General features: G+C 45.7%; 1 protein-coding gene across 6 annotated transcripts in view; it reads right to left on the bottom strand.

The window, feature by feature from the left end:
• Positions 1–17794, bottom strand: part of BICD1 (BICD cargo adaptor 1) — a 215580-nt gene extending 197786 nt beyond the window's left edge. For all 6 annotated transcript variants that reach the window (XM_088478276.1, XM_088478277.1, XM_088478279.1 and 3 more), the window contains exon 1: positions 17393–17794. In XM_088478276.1, coding sequence (XP_088334402.1) covers positions 17393–17605 — 213 coding nt within the window. In that variant the 5' untranslated portion in view covers positions 17606–17794. The remainder of the gene's footprint in view (positions 1–17392) is intronic.
• Between the last annotated feature and the right edge of the window lie 521 nt (positions 17795–18315).

The raw sequence follows: 18315 nt of genomic DNA, 5'->3' as shown, positions 1-18315 counted from the left end.
CCACCCCTGGTGCACGCATCGTTCTGCGCATACGCAGGGGGAAGTCTCTCTCTCGCAAAGGACAGCTCCTATCGAGATATAAGAGCTTATTGGCGTTATTAATGCCAGCATGCACGCGGTGAGTAGCGGGATGCTTTGCACGCAAAATGCAATGCTTGATGCATTCCCCCTTAAAGTCTAAAGTTAGTATTACATTGGTATTGATTGCTATTGTGTCAAACCCTCTGAAAAGGTGATCAACTCTCATTGACTTCAGGCCTCAATGTCAATGTGATTGTTAGTAAATAACAATAATAGGGTAATCATACATTTTTCATGTGGTGGTCACTTAGTGGCTCTGCAAAGATCCTAAAAATAGCAGAGAATGTGAGAGCGAGAAACAGATTGTCATAATGCAGATTGTAGCGCGAAGTAGAAAATGGCATTATACCCCAGCATGGTAAATAGGAAACTATATTATATACCAAGGCTGCATTGGTGTTTCTACAGCTGCAAGGAAAAAAAGGTGACCCTCCAACAGAACGTATGGCAATCCAGCTGTAGTGGGACAGAGGCTGCAATGTATGCTGGACCATGTGGTACCACAGCAGCATGGTAGGGCATTTTGATATTTGGCTTCCGTGCATTTCAGTTCTGGTTTAAACAGACCTCAAGACATATATATATATATATATATATATATATACTGCACTGGGACTTTCTATTTTACATATTGTCCTTCTGTGTACTTGAAGTCTTTTTTTTTAACACTTGGCAAAATGTACCTAGAAATAAGATTATCTGGTAAAGTGCAACTATAAACTGCAAAATGTTTCCCATTAAAAGCCCAGGATGAGACCAAATCTCCGCAAACTTGAAGCTACTGCCTTCTCCACCACTTTATCTCATCTTAAAAATCTTTCTCTGCAAAGTGAAACCTTAGTGGCCCCTGGTGTGCCTACTATCTACTTAGAAGACGCCCTATCCCTGTGCCCAATTCCTCACATAAGCCTCTGTAAATCCCTGCTCCTACGCAAATGCCATCCACCTAGCTCAACACACCCATACGCTTTGACAGAAATCTGGGTGCAACTGTGCAAACCGAGCCCCGCAGTACCACCAAATTGGTTCCTGCTCTGTGCCTCGTCTAATATAGTTATCCTTTAAATAGGTTTTGCACCTTAGGTTGACCTTACTATATAGATTTGTATACAGTCAGGTGCATAAATATTGGGACATTGACAGAATTTTCATATTTTGGCCTCTATTCACCACCACAATGGCTTTGAAATGAAACAAACAAGATGTGCTTTAACTGCAGACTTTCAGATTTAATTTGAGGGTAATTACATCCAAATTAGGTGAACGGTGTAGGAATTACAACGGTTTCTATATGTGCCTCCCACTTTTTAAGGGGCCAAAAGTAATGGAACTATCAACTCAAAAGCTATTTCATGGACAGGTGTGGGCTATTCCCTCGTTATTTCATTATCAATGAAGTAAGTAAAAGGTCTGGAGTTGATTCTAGGTGTGACATTTGCATTTGAAATCAGTTGCTGTCGACTCTCAATATGAGATCCAAAGAGCTGTCACTATCAGTGAAGCAAGCCATCATTAGGCTGAAAAATCAAAACAAACCCATCAGAGAGATAGCAAAAACATTAGGTGTGGCCAAATCAACTGTTTGGAACATTCTTAAAAAGAAAGAACGCACCGGAGAGCTCAACAACACCAAAAGACCCGGAAGACCACGGAAAACAACTGTGGTGAATGACAGAAGAATTATATCCCTGGTGAAGAAAAACCCCTTCACAACACTTGGCCAAATCAAGACCACTCTCCAGGAGGTAGGTGTATATGTGTCAAAGGGCCTGATTCAGACCCACTCGCGAGCGGCTGTCCGGTCGCAAGTGGGTCGATGGTGTGCACTGAGCATGCGCACGACGGAGGGAGCTCCGTCGTGCGCATGCGCGAAACGCGACGAGCGAAGGACTTTCCTTCGCTCGTTGTGTCTGATCAAAGGGGGCGTGCTGTCGATGTTGATTGACAGCACGCCCCCTTTGGTGGGCGTGCCAGGGGCGTGCCTCCCAGACGGGGGCGTTCCCAAGGGAACGCCTACCGGCAGAAGCCGGCCCACTGACATCACTAGTGATGTCAGTGGGAGTGATTTTGGCTCTGATAGAGCCAAAATCACTCCGGGCCTTGCGGTTGAGAAACTCAACCGCAGGCTCCGGCTCGCAGTGGCGATGGTCGCGATGGTCAAGACCATTGCGACCATCAACCTGCACGCTCGTATAGGCTGTGGGTGGTGACCCACAGCTATACGAGCGTCCAGGAGGACGCTCCATTTTTATGGAGGACGGCCCTCATTCGAGCGCTCTGCTCAGAGCGTCCGGCTCTGAATGAGGGCCAAAGTCAACAATCAAGAGAAGACTTCACAAGAGTGAATATAGAGGGTTCACCACAAGATGTAAACCATTGGTGAGCCTCAAAAACAGGAAGACCAGATTAGAGTTTGCCAAACAACATCTAAAAAAGCCATTACAGTTCTGGAACAACATCCTATGGACAGATGAGACAAAGATCAACTTGTACCAGAGTGATGGGAAGAGAAGAGTACGGAGAAGGAAAGGAACTGCTCATGATCCAAAACATACCACCTCATCAGTGAAGCATGGTGGTGGTAGTGTCATGGCGTGGGCATGTATGGCTGCCAATGGAACTGGTTCCCTTGTATTTATTGGTGATGTGACTGCTGACAAAAGCAGCAGAATTCTGAAGTGTTTCGGGCAATATTATATGCTCATATTCAGTCAAATGCTTCAGAACTCATTGGACGGCGCTTCACAGTGCAGATGGACAATGACCCGAAGCATACTGCAAAAGCAACCAAAGAGTTTTTTAAGGCTAAAAAGTGGAATATTATGCAATGGCCAAGTCAATCCCCTGACCTGAATCCGATTGAGCATGCATTTCACTTGATGAAGACAAAACTGAAGGGAAAATGCCCCACGAACAAGCAGGAACTGAAGACATTTGCAGTAGAGGCCTGGCAGAGCATCACCAGGGATGAAACCCAGCGTCTGGAGATGTCTATGCGTTCCAGACTTCAGGCTGTAATTGCCTGCAAAGGATTTGCAACAAAGTATTAAAAAGTGAAAGTTTGATTTAGGATTGTTTAGGATTGCCATTACTTTTGGCCCCTTAAAAAGTGGGAGGCACATATAGAAACTGTTGTAATTCCTACACCGTTCACCTGATTTGGATGTAATTACCCTCAAATTAAATCTGAAAAACTGCAGGTAAAGCACATCTTGTTTGTTTCATTTCAAAGCCATTGTGGTGGTGAATAGAGGCCAAAATATGAACATTCTGTCAATGTCCTAATATTTATGCACCTGACTGTATATGCTCTTAAAACCTTTATTTCGTACATAGATTGGCAATGCTTGCGTAGTTCTCTGCTTTTCAGCTATCTCTTCCTATCATCAGGCTGAAATAATTTCCTCCACTGTGTGTGAGTGACGGGAAAACTTCAAGCACAGAACATCTCTTTGGCGAATGGAAAACGCCCTAAACAGAGTCTGTATTAGTCTATTTTGAAAGCCCAGGGACCGACCATACAACCTCTGGATTACCGTATATCGCACAATGAAAACATTAGCCGTCTGGTTCCTGCATCAAGTGCTGTAATTGACGTCCTTTGCCGCGGTTCTCATGCAGTAATTGTTGTCAGGGGCACTTTGTGCCAAATGTTCTATTAGGAGAAGCTGCATATATCCGATAATTGAGTAAGTGGTTTATTTTAGACATGACTGAAATTGTATCCTGCATATAGAAGAATTTCTGAAATGTCATTATTGCAGCTATACCTTGTAATGAAGACATACAGAAAGTCTGAGCATGAATATTTTATGCTGGCATTAAATTACTGCACTCTGCGTCTCTGCTTATCATTTCCCCCCATTCCAGTATACAGGGGAAGAGATGAATTATTAATAATCGGCATGTCCAGTCTGACTGCAGCGTTAGGTACAGGCAGGTCATCGTCAGTCTTTGTACGTCACATTACCTCAGTATAGCCCCATAATAATCAATATATTGAATAATTTTCTTAAATGATCATTATTTAGGTGGATTTGGCCAGTGATACATTTCCTATTATCCTGATTTTTCAAACAGGGGTTAGACAGAAAGCTTCAGCCAATCAAAATGTTAACAGCAGCGCAGATCATTTCAGGTCAACCGGCTCATCAACAATAGCGAGTAATTATTTCAGTCATTAATTTCAGCTCCTGTGAAGTCGGTGGTGACAGAATGTGAAATTACAAACAAAGGGGGTGACATGCTGAGACTTGGGGTGCATACACACCTGCACGATATCTGCCCAATTTGGCCAAATCGGAACGACACATTGGGCATATCGTGCAGTGTGTATGCCCGATTTGCGCGGTCGCATACGATATCGTGCGAATGGCTGAGCTGCACAGTAAATCGCACGATATCGCATGTGAGGCTGTACGTGTTAATCACTGTTCCGTCTTTCATTGAGGGGTCTATGTACTAAGCAGTGGTAAGTGACAGAGTGAAAAGTGATAAGAAAGTGATAAGGTGCCAGCCAATCAGCTTCCAACTGTAATTATTCAAACACAGCCTGTGAGATGACAGTTGGAAGCTGATTGGCTGGCACTTATCACAGACTTATCACTTTTCACTCTGTCTCTTATCACTGCTTAGTACATAGACCCCATAATTTTTTAAGTGCGTACCGGCAATCATGCGATGTCTAGGGTGAAGACAAATTGACCCTGAACATCTGCACGATTGCCGGTCGTTTAGGTGTCTACCCAGCCTTGGAGAGTGATAAAGTGGAAAGATAAAGTACCAACCAACGAGCTCCTAACTGTCGTTTTACAGGCTGTGTTTGAAAAATGACAGTTAGGGGCTGATTGGTTGGTACTTTGGAGCTGATTAAGACCCGCTCGCTAGATGCATTCGCACGCAGTCGTCAGCTGCTAATATATGCTGTGATCACAAGCCAGTCTAATGGGAATCGGTATGGAATCCCGGCTGCCGCAAGGCCAGCAGTTCGATTCCCGGCAGCGGCAGCCCGACAGATCAGCAGAGCCCGACAGCGCTGGAAATCCCGGTATTAAGGCAGCCGGTTTCCCAAGTGCATACCGTCTAATGATGCCCCCTTTCCCTTCGCAGCACACGTCATCTCCAGGAAGTGTATATAACAATCAGTAACGTCGAGAACCATCGGAGGCATACGCAGTGCTTGTGGCTGACCCTACCCAACCGCAAGCACTGCGAGTGCTTCTGTGCTTAAAACAGCCAGGTGACGTGTACAATGACGTTGCCCTTTAATTATGCACGCCTTAGAAACAGCGTTTGGACGCTCAGACACGCCTGCGTTGGCAACACCACTCCCCCGTTTTCAAGGCCCTTTCCCTGTCACCACCCACAAACGGCACATTCTGTCAGTCAAATTAGCGAGCAGTCTGTGTGTTGTGGCCGATCGCTTCCCGATCACAATGACTGGCTCGCGCACTGCAATGCATACGCCTGTGCAGATAGCGAAAAATTGGCCAGCAGCGTGCGAACGCAGCCTAGCAAGCGGGTCTGAATCAGCACCTTTATCTCCGGCCACTTTCACTCTCCTCAAGGCTTAGTGCATCTGCCCCAAAGGGCCTAATTCAGTGTTGTACGCAACCCCAATGGTTAGCATACAAATCCGATGTTGGGGCGCCTGCGCATATGCAGAACGGGTCCTGCGTCGACGCACGCAGTGTCCCTTGAGCTGCAGCCTGATTGACAGGCTGAGCCCAATTGGGGGTGGAGGCTTTGCCAGTCTCCGGAAGACAGCGGCACACTGACCCCATATTCTGGGAGTGGCGCGGCCAGGGTGTGCGTCTTCTGATGCAGACTTCCTGGCCTGGTCTACAGTGCTGCATGGGCCAATATGAGTAACCTCAGGGTTCCGTAGATGGGCCATGGTTTCCGTAGATGATCCTTAGGACGCAGCACTCAGATCTGCGATGCCGGCAGGAGGCGTCTTTTTCCCGCAGATGTCTCCAGCATTAGCATATTAGCTGTACGGCATTGCACAGCCACTTCCCTGCAACCATACAACTGTGAATCAGGCCCATACATCGGAGCTGGAACTGCTGGTCAAGGTTAAGCAATAAAGGAATGGTCGAAAAATTAACTATAATTTCACTTATATGGGGGAACGTCTGTCACAGGATTATTGTCTTTTATTTATAAGGAGCCGCAAGGGTTCCACAGAAGTGATACGACAAGGGAGTAACACTGACAAGATACATAGGGAGGTATGTACTAAGCCTTGGAGAGTAAGGAAAATGATAAAGTACCAACCAATCAGCTCCTAACGGTCACTGTAGGCTGCATTTGAAAAATGGGTTAGGAGCTGATCGGTTGGTACTTTATCTCTGTCCACTTTATCTCTCTCCAAGGCTTAGTACATAGACCCCCTGGAGACTAAAGTAAATAAATTCACATAGATACATAAATACAGTGTGATTATGTAGAGAAAGCATAAGGGCGAGGCTCTAGTCACGTGAGCTTACAATCTATAGGAAGCAGATTGAATGCAGCTAATGAAATTCGGCAGCTGAGCTGTTTGAGAAGGTCGAATGATCAGATCTCTAGTGAAATATAGATGGACGCGTCAGGAATCTCTCCGTCACCCCTCAAAAACCTGATGGTTTGCACTGTCGCAAAGAAATGTGATGTGCGCAGTACGTAATTAACTTCAGCTGGCACAGCAAATACAAACATTCCCAAGGGAAGAATACCAGAAAGACATAACATCCTACAGTCAAGGTAACATGATGTTGTCGCCTTCCCCCATATTAGTTACATCTGCCAGAATATGTGGTGTAGGAAACATTCATTACATGAAACTCAAGGCTAAACTCTTAACTGGGATTTATCCCTCTAGTCCCATGCACGCGATAAAGGGATTCAAATCAATAACCGATAAATGAGGTCAAAGTGCCAAAGATCCAAATGAATGCAAAAAAATAAGACTCTGCGCTCGTGCAGCGTGGCTTCAGAACTCAAAGACATGAGACTGACATAATATAAATGGTTACAGCGCTTTGTATACAAACAGGGGCTGGTGAAGATTTAATCTCATGTGTGCACAGAAATAAAATATATTTGCAGTGTGCAGGGTGTATCTCTAGGACAGGGCTGCCCCTATCCGTACTCTTGGTGTCATAGCCTTCAACGTTATCAATGCACGCTAGCACCAGTCCTATACCTGGACCAGAGACCCTAGTGGAAAAGACCCCATATGAAAATGGGGGTGTTTTAGAGTGCGCACTACTCTGTATAGCAGAGGTTCCCAAACGTGGTCCTCCAGGCTCCCCTTCAGTTCATGTTTTAGAGATATCCATGGTTGAGCACACGTGACTTAATTAGAACCTCAGTCAATTTGATTTAACCACCTGTGCTCAACCATGGTTATCTCTAACACCTGACCTGTTGGGGAACCTTGAGGACCGAGTTTGGGAACTCTGCTGTATAGCCTACCCTAGCTGGATTTTGCTTCTACGAGAACGCCACCACAGATGGGAGTGGAGATGACACTGAACTAGGCCTCGTCTTTACTTGCGAACCCTCGGTTCTGGCGCATTCGCTGTGAGAAAACGTCAAGGTACATCCGCAAAGCCCGATTTTCTTTTTCTTTTTTTGAAGGTTTAGTTTATTACATTTTTCAATGGATTAGAGAACATAGCAAACATTTTCATGTATAGATAAGGTTAGAAATGAGAAATAACAGAACGGATATAAATAGACCTATGAAAAGACACCTAACAATAAGGAAGTAAATGCTAGATGATCACTCCTAAGGTTACAGTATTCACAGATGAATTAATAAAGTTAAATCAGCAATAAGTATGATATAAGGAGAAGTTAGGGAGGGGGGAGGAAAGGAAGGGGAACGAGGAGAAGGGAGGAGTGCCAGCCAACGCGTACCACCGGTGCGATTTAAACAATACTATATTGAAATAAAGCCGTATGGTGGTTGAAGGGGGTTCAGCCTCAAAGTGGTCTGTCCAAGGCCTCCAGACTGTGGTCCATATAGCGCAGGCTTGCCTCCCCTCCCAATTTGGCCTGGGGAAGCCTCCCGAATATCGGGTGCCGCTCCCAGCCCCCCAGAAAGGCAGGCAAGCCTCCTGGCTGACGCCTGCCCCCCGGACTACTAATAGGGGGAGCAATGAAGCGATTTGTCGGCAAGTATGATATAGCATTGATGGTGGCTGAGATAGACAGGGGGGTGGTGGATTTCCAGTGGGATGCAATGTGACATTTTGCTGAATTTAAGATATCAGTGTTCTCCCCAGAAAATGTTTCCAGCCGGTTGCTATCAAGAAGTAGCCGGGTGGGAATAATAAAATGTTTTAAACCTTTTCCTTCTAATGATCTGAAATAACATTTTATATATAAAGTCTCCTCTTCTTATTAGAGGCCCAGTCGTCTGATTATGAAAAAACTGCAAAGTCTGTAGGATCTGGTCCTTTTTATACAGCTCCCAGATACTGTCCCCACTTACAGGTTCCCAAAGTGCCGGGTAGTAGGCGGTTTCTTGCCGGGTGGTGCACCCGCCAAAAACAGCCTGGGTAGAACACTGGATATGTTTCATTAATTTCTGCGTTGGTCGAGAGATAAAGAATAGGACGTGATAATAGAGAGTATATTTGACTATTAGGCATTTGTATCCCTGTAATTGATCTGATTAGGTGCCTGATTCAGCACGGATCGCTATTCTGCTTATATGCACGCAGCGCAGTTGCTAATATCATCGGTGATGTGTAAATGTTTGCATTGCGATCGCAGCCTGACATAAAGACGCCCTCTTCCCCTTACTCACATCTGTATACTTGGGCAGCATAGCTAAACAAACGGTAACATCGAGTAACATCGGACCCAATTAAGGCAGGTCAGTCCTCACTCAGGAATTGCTTACTTCAGCGCACGATATTCGCAGTGGCTAATTTATGCACATCCATACACCGCCGTCCCAACACACTGCCCCCCCCCCGTCACCACCCACAAACGGCACTTCCTGTCAGTCACTCTGCCATGGGTCTGCGTAGCCTCTGAAATCGCAGTCCCGATCGCAGTGGCTAGTCCATGCATACGCAGAACGCAACAATCGGCCGATTGCGGGCGTATAAGAAACTGCGTTCCTTGCTGAATCAGGCCCTCTAAGCGAACTTTGGACCATTCCTCGAGGGACAAAGTTTTGTAAGACTATTAGCGCACATTATCATTGTGGTTACGCCATTCTGGCACAATCTTGCAATAACACACAGGCGGATATCTAGGGCAAAGTACAAACATGCATGTCTTTTCTAACATAGTAAGAGGGTCTGTGTTCCATTGGCCCTTATATGCGACAGCTACTTTCAGTGAGGTGAAACCACACTCCCAAAATGGTGTGACCACGTCCCCTCTACACCAGAACCATTTGTCTTGGTCACGCCCCTCTCTGGTACTGTATATTGGCCTGACCGATGCCTTGGCGGACCTGTGTAATAGGTTCACAAGCTGTATTTAGCTAAAGATACTTCAGTTACACTTGTGAGAGAATTATGGGGGTCATTCAGACCCGCTTGCGAGCGCAGGACGCTCACAAGAGGGTCGATGTAGCCCCACTGCGCATGCGCACGACGGAGGGAGCTCAGGCTGTCCGACGCTCCGGGTCTCGCACCAAAGGGGGCGTGCTGTCAATGTTGATTGACAGCATGCCCCCTTTGGTGGGCGTGCCGGGGGCGTGGCTGCCAGACGGAGGCGTTTCCATGGGAATGCCTACCGTCTGAAGCCGGCCCCACTGACATCACTAGTGATGTCAGTGGGAGTGATTTTGGCTCTGATAGAGCCAAAATCACTCCAGGGCTTACGGCAGGGAGACCCTACCGCAGGGTCTCCGTCGCAAGCCCGATGGTCGCGATGGTCTTGACCATCGCGACCATCATCATGGACGCTCGCATAAGCTGTGGGTGGTCACCCACAGCTATGCGAGCGTCCAGGAGGACGCTCCATTTTCATGGAGGAGGGCACTGATTCAGAGCGAGCGCTCTGGTCAGAGCGTTCGCCTCTGAATCAGGCCCTATGTTCCTGCACACAGGTTCTTCCTATCAGTAACCACACCTAGGTGCAGCCAACCTACTATAACAACACAACTTAAGCTGCGTACACACTATAAGATATATCGTACGATATGATATATCGTACAATATATTATTTTGACGTATATCGGAACGATATATCGTATGGATCGTGCAGTGTGTGCATTAGTTTGCGTGCCCTGCAATGAACGATGCGGTGCTTGTTACATGCAGCTGTTACACATCGCTTCGTCGTACACCGGATGCCGAACTCTCCGGTGATACAGCCTGGCAGCTTTAAGCAGAGGCTTTCCCTGTCAGTCGGGTACCTTTCCGTGAATGTGTGACCCGGAATTGCCATGGTAACACTTGTGCACTGTGCTAGAAGCTCAGTTTGACGCTTATTGTAGCAGTTTTGGAAAATACAAAAATTTTTAAAAATTTGAATAAAATTTTTTTTGCGGTCATTAAACATCCCTTGAATAGTACAATTAATACAGACTCTAAATGGAATCAGTATGGCCGGCGGCTCAAATCCCGACCCTGGAAGCCCGGCGGTGAAGATCCCAACAGGTGAGTATTTTTTCCATTTACTAATCTAACTTCCACTCCTAACACTAACCCTCCATTAGGGGTGCCTAACCCTAACCTCCCCCCAAGTGCCTAACCCTAACCCTCCCTTAGGGGTACCTAACCCTAACCTCCCCCCAAGTGCCTAACCCTAACCCCCCTCTAAGTGCCTAAACCTAAGCCCCCCTTCCCAGCAGCCTAACCCTAAGTCTCCCGGGGAGGGGGCCTAACCCTAACCTCCCCGCGCGGGTGCCTAACCCTAAACCCCCTTCCCCTAGCCTAACCCTAACCTCCCGGGGGAGTGCCTAATCTTAGTCCCCCCGGGATCCCCTAACCTAACCCACCTTCCCCCCGCTGCTGTCCTCGCCCGGCGCCCGGCTTACCCATCGGTAAGCCAGGTGTCGGGCTCCCGGCATAGGTCTAATGACAGCCGTCGGGATTTCAACGCCGGTCATTAGACACTTGCCAGGATTAGACCGTCGGGATGCCGACGGTCGGCATTTAGACTGTCGGTATCCTGAATGCATCTCCTCTAAACAAATATTGGATTTATTCCATGAGGTGTGAGCTTTTTTTTTATACACGGGTCACCCAATAGATCAGTCTGTTCAGAGACACATAATGCAGGCGGCCCGTCTCTCCCAGTTGTCACAATCTCAGCATGATATAATGAGGGGTGATGTCACTACACAAGAACTTTCCCAGGTAATCAAAGGCCCTAACCCCTCGAAAAAGCACTGAGCCCAGATGGCTTGTTCAGTGATTATTACAAGCTGTTACACAATAATAGTCTTCCGGCTTTGCAAGAGCTATTTCGGATAATATATAGATCTTCCCCCCAATATCCTACATTTAACGAATCGCACCCAAGCCAGGTAAAGACCCCCAATTACAGGGTTCATACAGACAGACCCATCACGTTATTGAACGTGGACTTCAAAATTCTGTCTAAAATGATGGCCAATCACCTTTCAGCAATTTTGCCGAGCCTCCTGACGGATCTCGTGGCTGGGAGACATGTGATCCATCTGTGCGTGGCATTCGGAACGCTATTGCAGAATACAGTGTTTGACACTGTGCTTCGGCTCCGTTAACTTTCTGTTTTGCAACACAAAGCATTAGACCTTTATTAGGTTAGTTTCCTTTTCTACAGTTCCCCAACCACTTCTCTTTTTATTTATGGCCTGAAAGGATGTCATTTAACTATAAACAGAGGGTCTCGTCAGAGCTGCAAACTTTCTCTTCCCTGCTTCTTAATTTGTCCCTTGACCCACTATTGAGGATTCTCCAAACTTGGCCTAGCTTCAGGGGTATCCAATTTGGCTCCTTACAATAATTGCCATGAGCCAGTATAGCTGGACCACCCAATCAGCTTCCCCCGGCCATGTTTTATCATAAATGCTGGTGATAATTGATTTTCTTTTTTTTTTGCCGCGATAAACAAAAGTCAGACTTATTGTCACAATGAAGATCTCAATAATAAATAAGCCCCATAGATTTGTTATGGCCACAAGACATCAACATGTACATTACCACTCTCATCCTAATGGAAGCCTATATAAAGGTATTTTATTTATGTTTGTTTGATCATTTGCCCATGAGTGCTAACTGTTACGTTTAGCAAACCACTGTTACTGCATGTTAATTGTTAACGGGAGGCATGTTACAATCCTTTCACAGGTCTATGCGATTGTTCCTTTAAATTATGCGGAGTTGATGAAAACAGAGCAGACTTAAAGGCTTATAGGAGATCAAGTACCTATGCACACTCCTACATCCAGGAACTGTCTGATGCTATAAATTCTGCATGAAATGCAGAGTTAGAGTTAGCAGATTACCACTATAATCCTTTATAAGAGCCAACACATATAGCTGTATAACAGAGCGATTAACACATTGTTCACGTTATAGACTATTAATGGGTTAATGGAGTAACCACCTTCAGATGCCTTTCATTTATTCTCTTGTACATCCACTCCTGCAATTTGTACTAAGTACATCGCTTTACCTTTTATGCTATTGCATATTTATGAGAATGTCCCCGTAGATTTGTAGGGGAAAAATGCTAACCGTGAACGCCAACAAATTATTCATGTGTGCAAGTAAACCTATTTATCCGACGGTCAAATTTGAAGATGGCCCTTGGAATTGAGCGCCAAGATGCCAGTGGCTGCGTGGTGCCAACATTAGCAATTCCCATTGGAAGACGATGGATTTTCAGACGCACATAATATAGCGAGTCCTGATGTTCTCTCATTTCCTTCAGATATAAATGAAACTGGGCAAATCTAAAGTGTTAGTAGATTGGACTTCAAAGTGACATTTTTACACTAGTGTTGTGCTACAGGTGGAACTCTGAACCTTTATTTGATATAAGCAACTAACAATATTACAAATAGACACTGTTGCAGATGGGGAATAGCTGCAAGAGGTGAAGTCAACCTTGGTCACCCAAACGACCGTGAAAAGAGGATAAATATAAGTGTGGTAGGTAAAACAAAACCTCTAAGCGCCAGAGGTTTTGTCTTAGCTACCACACTTATCTCATTTGATATTAGGCTATGTTTCACATATATATTTCATCCACTTCTGTATTACATTAGGTATTATTTCTGTACCAGCCATTTAACGCATCTGGGGCCCAACATTTGGGCCAGAGTTGCCTACCTTTAAAGATCTCTTCCCGGGAGAAGCCCGGGTAAGAGAAGCAGGAGAGAGGCAATGGGGGGCGGGGCCTGACGATTCGCGCCATTAAGCCCCGCCCCCTCACTGTAAAATTACCGCGATTGGCTATAATTTGCATAGGGGCGGGGCCAAATAACGTGATTCATGTAGAACACGTTTTAAGCCCTCGCCCCCTACACGGAGACCCGCGATCGCCGCGGTTATTCTCCTCATTCTGCCCACTTCACTAGGAAGTGGGCAGAATGTGGGGGGAATGCCTACCCTTCCGGGGGTGCGGGGGGTTACCCGAAAAATCGGGAAACTCCCGCGAAAACCGGGAGGGCAGGCATGTATGATTTGGGCCTACCAACAGTGCTGTCAGCAGGAACCAAAAGAGTCTTGAACTAAGCCTGACAGCCGTGACCTGTGTTGTATTGCAGGTCCCTGGTTATCCCACAGACACGATACGATACGAGTGACCTCCTGCTGATCGGTTTACCCACTGTCCCAGCCAAATCCATTATACTCTTTGCACCAGTCATGCTGGGAAATAACACAGTTGGAAAGAGAACCAATACAGAGCTGTAAATCCGGTCATTAAGTGGAGAAAATAATCGGCTGTATACAATGCGCAAAATGACAGGACATCACTTTGCACAATGTGTGTTCTTATCATACTGACAGTAATGGAGGGTACTCACGGTCAGATATTCTTGACGATATGAACGGTAACGATGGAAAAAATCGTTACAGTGTTCATATCGTTGACATGTTTGGCATGCATCGACCAACGATGTGCGTGTCCGCATGTCAGATAACGATATCTGAAGTTGTCTGTGTTTTCAGTCCAACTTGGACGATTTCATCATTTAAATACTGTCAGATATCGTTCATTGTTAATGAGATCGGTGGTAAAATCGTTCAAATCGTTCATTGTTGATCTAGCAAGTCTGACTAGGTGTATGCGCCATTACGCTAAATACATATTATTCTTATCTACATGTTAAGCTGGGTATGCACTAAACGACGAGTGTACCCAGCGATGCAACACATGACTCCCCTGCCGACGGGCCGACATATCGGGCGGTCCGTACACATTCGGCGATCCGGTGCCCGACATGCCGGTCCACGCTGCATAGCGCTGCATGGGACCGTCAGCGGCATCGCCTGATTGGGCTGCATGTACAACAGATCAAGTGATGCGGATGACGACATTATAGGAGCGCGCAATGCACGATATAGTGCATACACACTGGATGATTTTAACAGTTTGTCGTTAATGCGTTGGAATTGGCCAAATCGTTAACATAATTCTCTAATGTGTAAGGGCCTTTAGACTGTGTAAGGAAAAAGTGTTTAATCACAGTTTAAGGGTAATTATTATGGTCAAGTTTGAGTACATTCAAAATTATTTTGTTATAAGTGTTGGTCATCGGCTGGACAGGGTGATCCGGAACCCAAAGTAAGGATGCCCAACTGCGCCAATACTCCAACAAAATGCCAACACAATAGCTGCACATTACTGTGTTTACTCAGTCGCTGTGTTCTAACAGCCAGGGTTAATATGAAATGTTATGGAAAAGCAAGGGAAGAGAATTATTTTTCCAGTGTCGGAGCCTCCAAGCCTCATTGCGCACAGCCTGCTGCCTCCTCAGCCAAAACCCAAGTCTCAGCCATATGCTGATCATCAAATAATGTAATACTAAGTGCATGCCTATAAAAAGTGCTATTATGCAAACATAAAGGCTCTAACAAATAACAATGCAACATCATACTAGCACCATTATTGCTGTAACATAAACACAACACAGAAAGTAACAGCATTAAATACACTGCCCAATAATCAAGGCCTGAGCCATGCTCTAGGAACCTTGTCCGACCCAACGGTGCCCGGCTGCTGTAACAGACGCTAAGCAGGAGATGTATGGATAAGCATGTGGGATAAATCCTGACTGGCTGCAGTGTAGACAGTGCAGGAGCTGACGGTGCAAATAGCAGACAGGCCAGGCCTGCAGCTACACATCCCTTCCGCCTCCTCCTCTAGCACTTGTCTGTGTCACTGGCTTGTGCCATGGAATATTGTCATGGGCATTTTGTCACACAGCACCAGGGATGGAGCTGAACCCTTCCTCTGCCAGAGGGCTTCATGGCGAATAAATGCCAATCTTAGCATTAGACTCCTGATAGGGATGGATAGATAGATAGATAGATAGATAGATAGATAGATAGATAGATAGATAGATAGATAGATAGATAATGAGTTTGTTTGATAGACAGATAGATAGATATGAGATAGGTATAAGATAGATAGATAGATAGATAGATAGATATAAGATAGATAGATATGAGATAGATAGATAGATAGATAGATAGATAGATAGATAGATAGATAGATAGATAGATAGATATGAGTTTATTTGATAGATAGATAGATATGAGTTTATTTGATAGATACATAGATAGATAGATAGATAGATAGATAGATATGACATAGATAGATAGATAGATAGATAGATAGATAGATGTGAGATGGATAGATAGATGTGAGATGGATAGACAGATAGATAGATAGATATGAGTTTGTTTGATAGACAGACAGATAGATATGAGATAGGTATAAGATAGATAGATAGATAGATAGATAGATAGATAGATAGATCGATAGAAATATATGAGATAGATATAAGATAGATAGATATGAGATAGATAGATATGAGATTGATAGATAGATAGATAGATATGAGTTTATTTGATTGATAGATAGATAGATATGACATAGATAGATAGATAGATATGAGATAGATATAAGATAGATAGATATGAGATAGATAGATATGAGATTGATAGATAAATAGATAGATAGATATGAGTTTATTTGATTGATAGATAGATAGATAGATAGATAGATAGATAGATATGACATAGATAGATAGATAGATAGATAGATAGATGTGAGATGGATAGATAGATAGATAGATAGATAGATAGATAGATAGATAGATAGATAGATAAAATAGATATGAGTTTGATAGATGGATAGATAGATAGATAGATAGATAGATAGATAGATAGATAGATAGATAGATAGATATGAGTTTATTAGATAGATAGAGATAGATAGATAGAGAGATACTGAGTTGATTACAGCACTAGTGACTTTTCACAGTGATAATACAAAAGTTAATGCATTAGTTCCTGATACGGGACAGCTGGTGACAATGGGAGGTAATGCATATGTATGCGTGTGAGAGTGGGAGGGAGGGCGCTGTTATTGTTGCAAGTCCTGTCTCATTGATTGCCTAATACTAGACTAAGTGAAGGCACCAAAGCATAACAATGGTTGTGTGATCTCATCCAGCACTTCCTACAGCTGCAGACTGATGCTAGGACCCAGTCTGAGAGCCACTGTCGCTGCATAGAGGGGGAGCGGAGAGAGGGGGGAATGAGACCCTCTGTCCGTGCATAGAGGGGGAACTGAGAGAGGGAAGACTGATAGGACCCAGTGTGAGAGCCACTGTCATTGCATAGAGAGAGGGGACTGAGACCCTCCGCACTGTCCCTGCATAGAGAGGGGGGACTGTGACCCTCTGCACTGTCCCTGCATAGAGAGGGGGGACTGAGACCCTCTGCACTGTCCTTGCATAGAGGGGGGACTGAGACCCTCTGCACTGTCCCTGCATAGAGGGGGAACTGAGAGCATCTGTACTGTCCCTGCACCTGTCTAGGGATAAGGTCACGTTACACTCTGACAGCAGCATCCTCTTCAGGACCAACACACACACTGGATCACAGTTGCTCAGGTTATACTTATTAGACCTCTATGAGCCTGCAGAGGTCTCTCTAGGAGTCTTCTCTCAGAAGGTAACCCACACATCCTCAGCAGCACACATCCTAGGAATGTCATCCATCACTGTCACACCCTGCACCCTCCTCAGCATCCTCATCCCTGGGCCACAGCCCTCAGAGGTCCCCACCCCACCTCACAGAAGGCAGCATCACCACCACCACCACCAGGTCCAGCAGCAGGAACTGACCTCCTTGAGTTGCTCCAGCTCCTGCTTGAGGGTGTCATACTCAGCTTCCAGGTCATCATACTGCTGCTTCAAGGAGAGCTTCTCCTCCAGCACCACCAGCCCATACTCTGCAGCCTGTATCTTCTCCTGGGTGGTCTCACTCAGCTCCTTGGTCAGCCTCTCAATCTCAGCCTTGTAATCCTCCACAGTCTGCAGTACTTCCTCAGCAGCCATAGCCCCTTGTCCTGGGAGTGAGACTGGGTGGACAGATGGGTGGGGAGGGGAGAGGACTGAGAGAGTGGGAGGGAGAGAGAGAGAGACAGAGAGAGGAGAGGGAGCGAGAGAGATGGGGAGGGATGAGCAGAGATGAGGTGGGAGGCAGGTATGTGGGTACCAGTGCCTCACCCACAAATCTGCAGCATCATAGCATGCACAGGCCCCACCATGCCTTCCAGGTCCTGGTGCCGGTTGTGCCCCCACTGGCTGCTGCTGTAGAGTCCTGGCTCTGCTGTTCTGCTTATTCATAGGCAGCAGGAAGACAAGGAGGAGGCAGCGCCATCTCTCCAGGGCAGCGGCAGTGCAGGGTGAACTTTCCACCTGCTCCCCCCCTGCTGCAGGCTGCACAATGATGCAGTCCGCCACTAGCCGGCATCTACAGCATCACTGGCCGACAGCGCACATGTCAGGGCGGGGGTGTCCGGGGTCTGGGATGGAGCCGGCAACAGTGAGATAGTGGAATCAATGTGACAGACAGCCTACAACGATAGATTAGGCAGCAGCTAGGTTGATGTAAAAGATGACACTGCAGAATAATACTAATAATCACATATACACATGCATAACGGCTATCAATATTAGCATTACAAAAATCCAGTTCCACATGTCAGTGTAAAATGATGCATGGAAATGGCTTTTTTGTAAGCATGTGCTTATGTGCAGTATTT

Source organism: Taudactylus pleione, unplaced genomic scaffold (genome assembly GCF_031769625.1).
Source record: "Taudactylus pleione unplaced genomic scaffold, aTauple2 ptg000212l, whole genome shotgun sequence".
NCBI lineage: Eukaryota > Metazoa > Chordata > Amphibia > Anura > Myobatrachidae > Taudactylus > Taudactylus pleione.
Note: the sequence above shows the minus strand (reverse complement) of the source record. Positions and strands in the feature narration are given on the sequence as shown.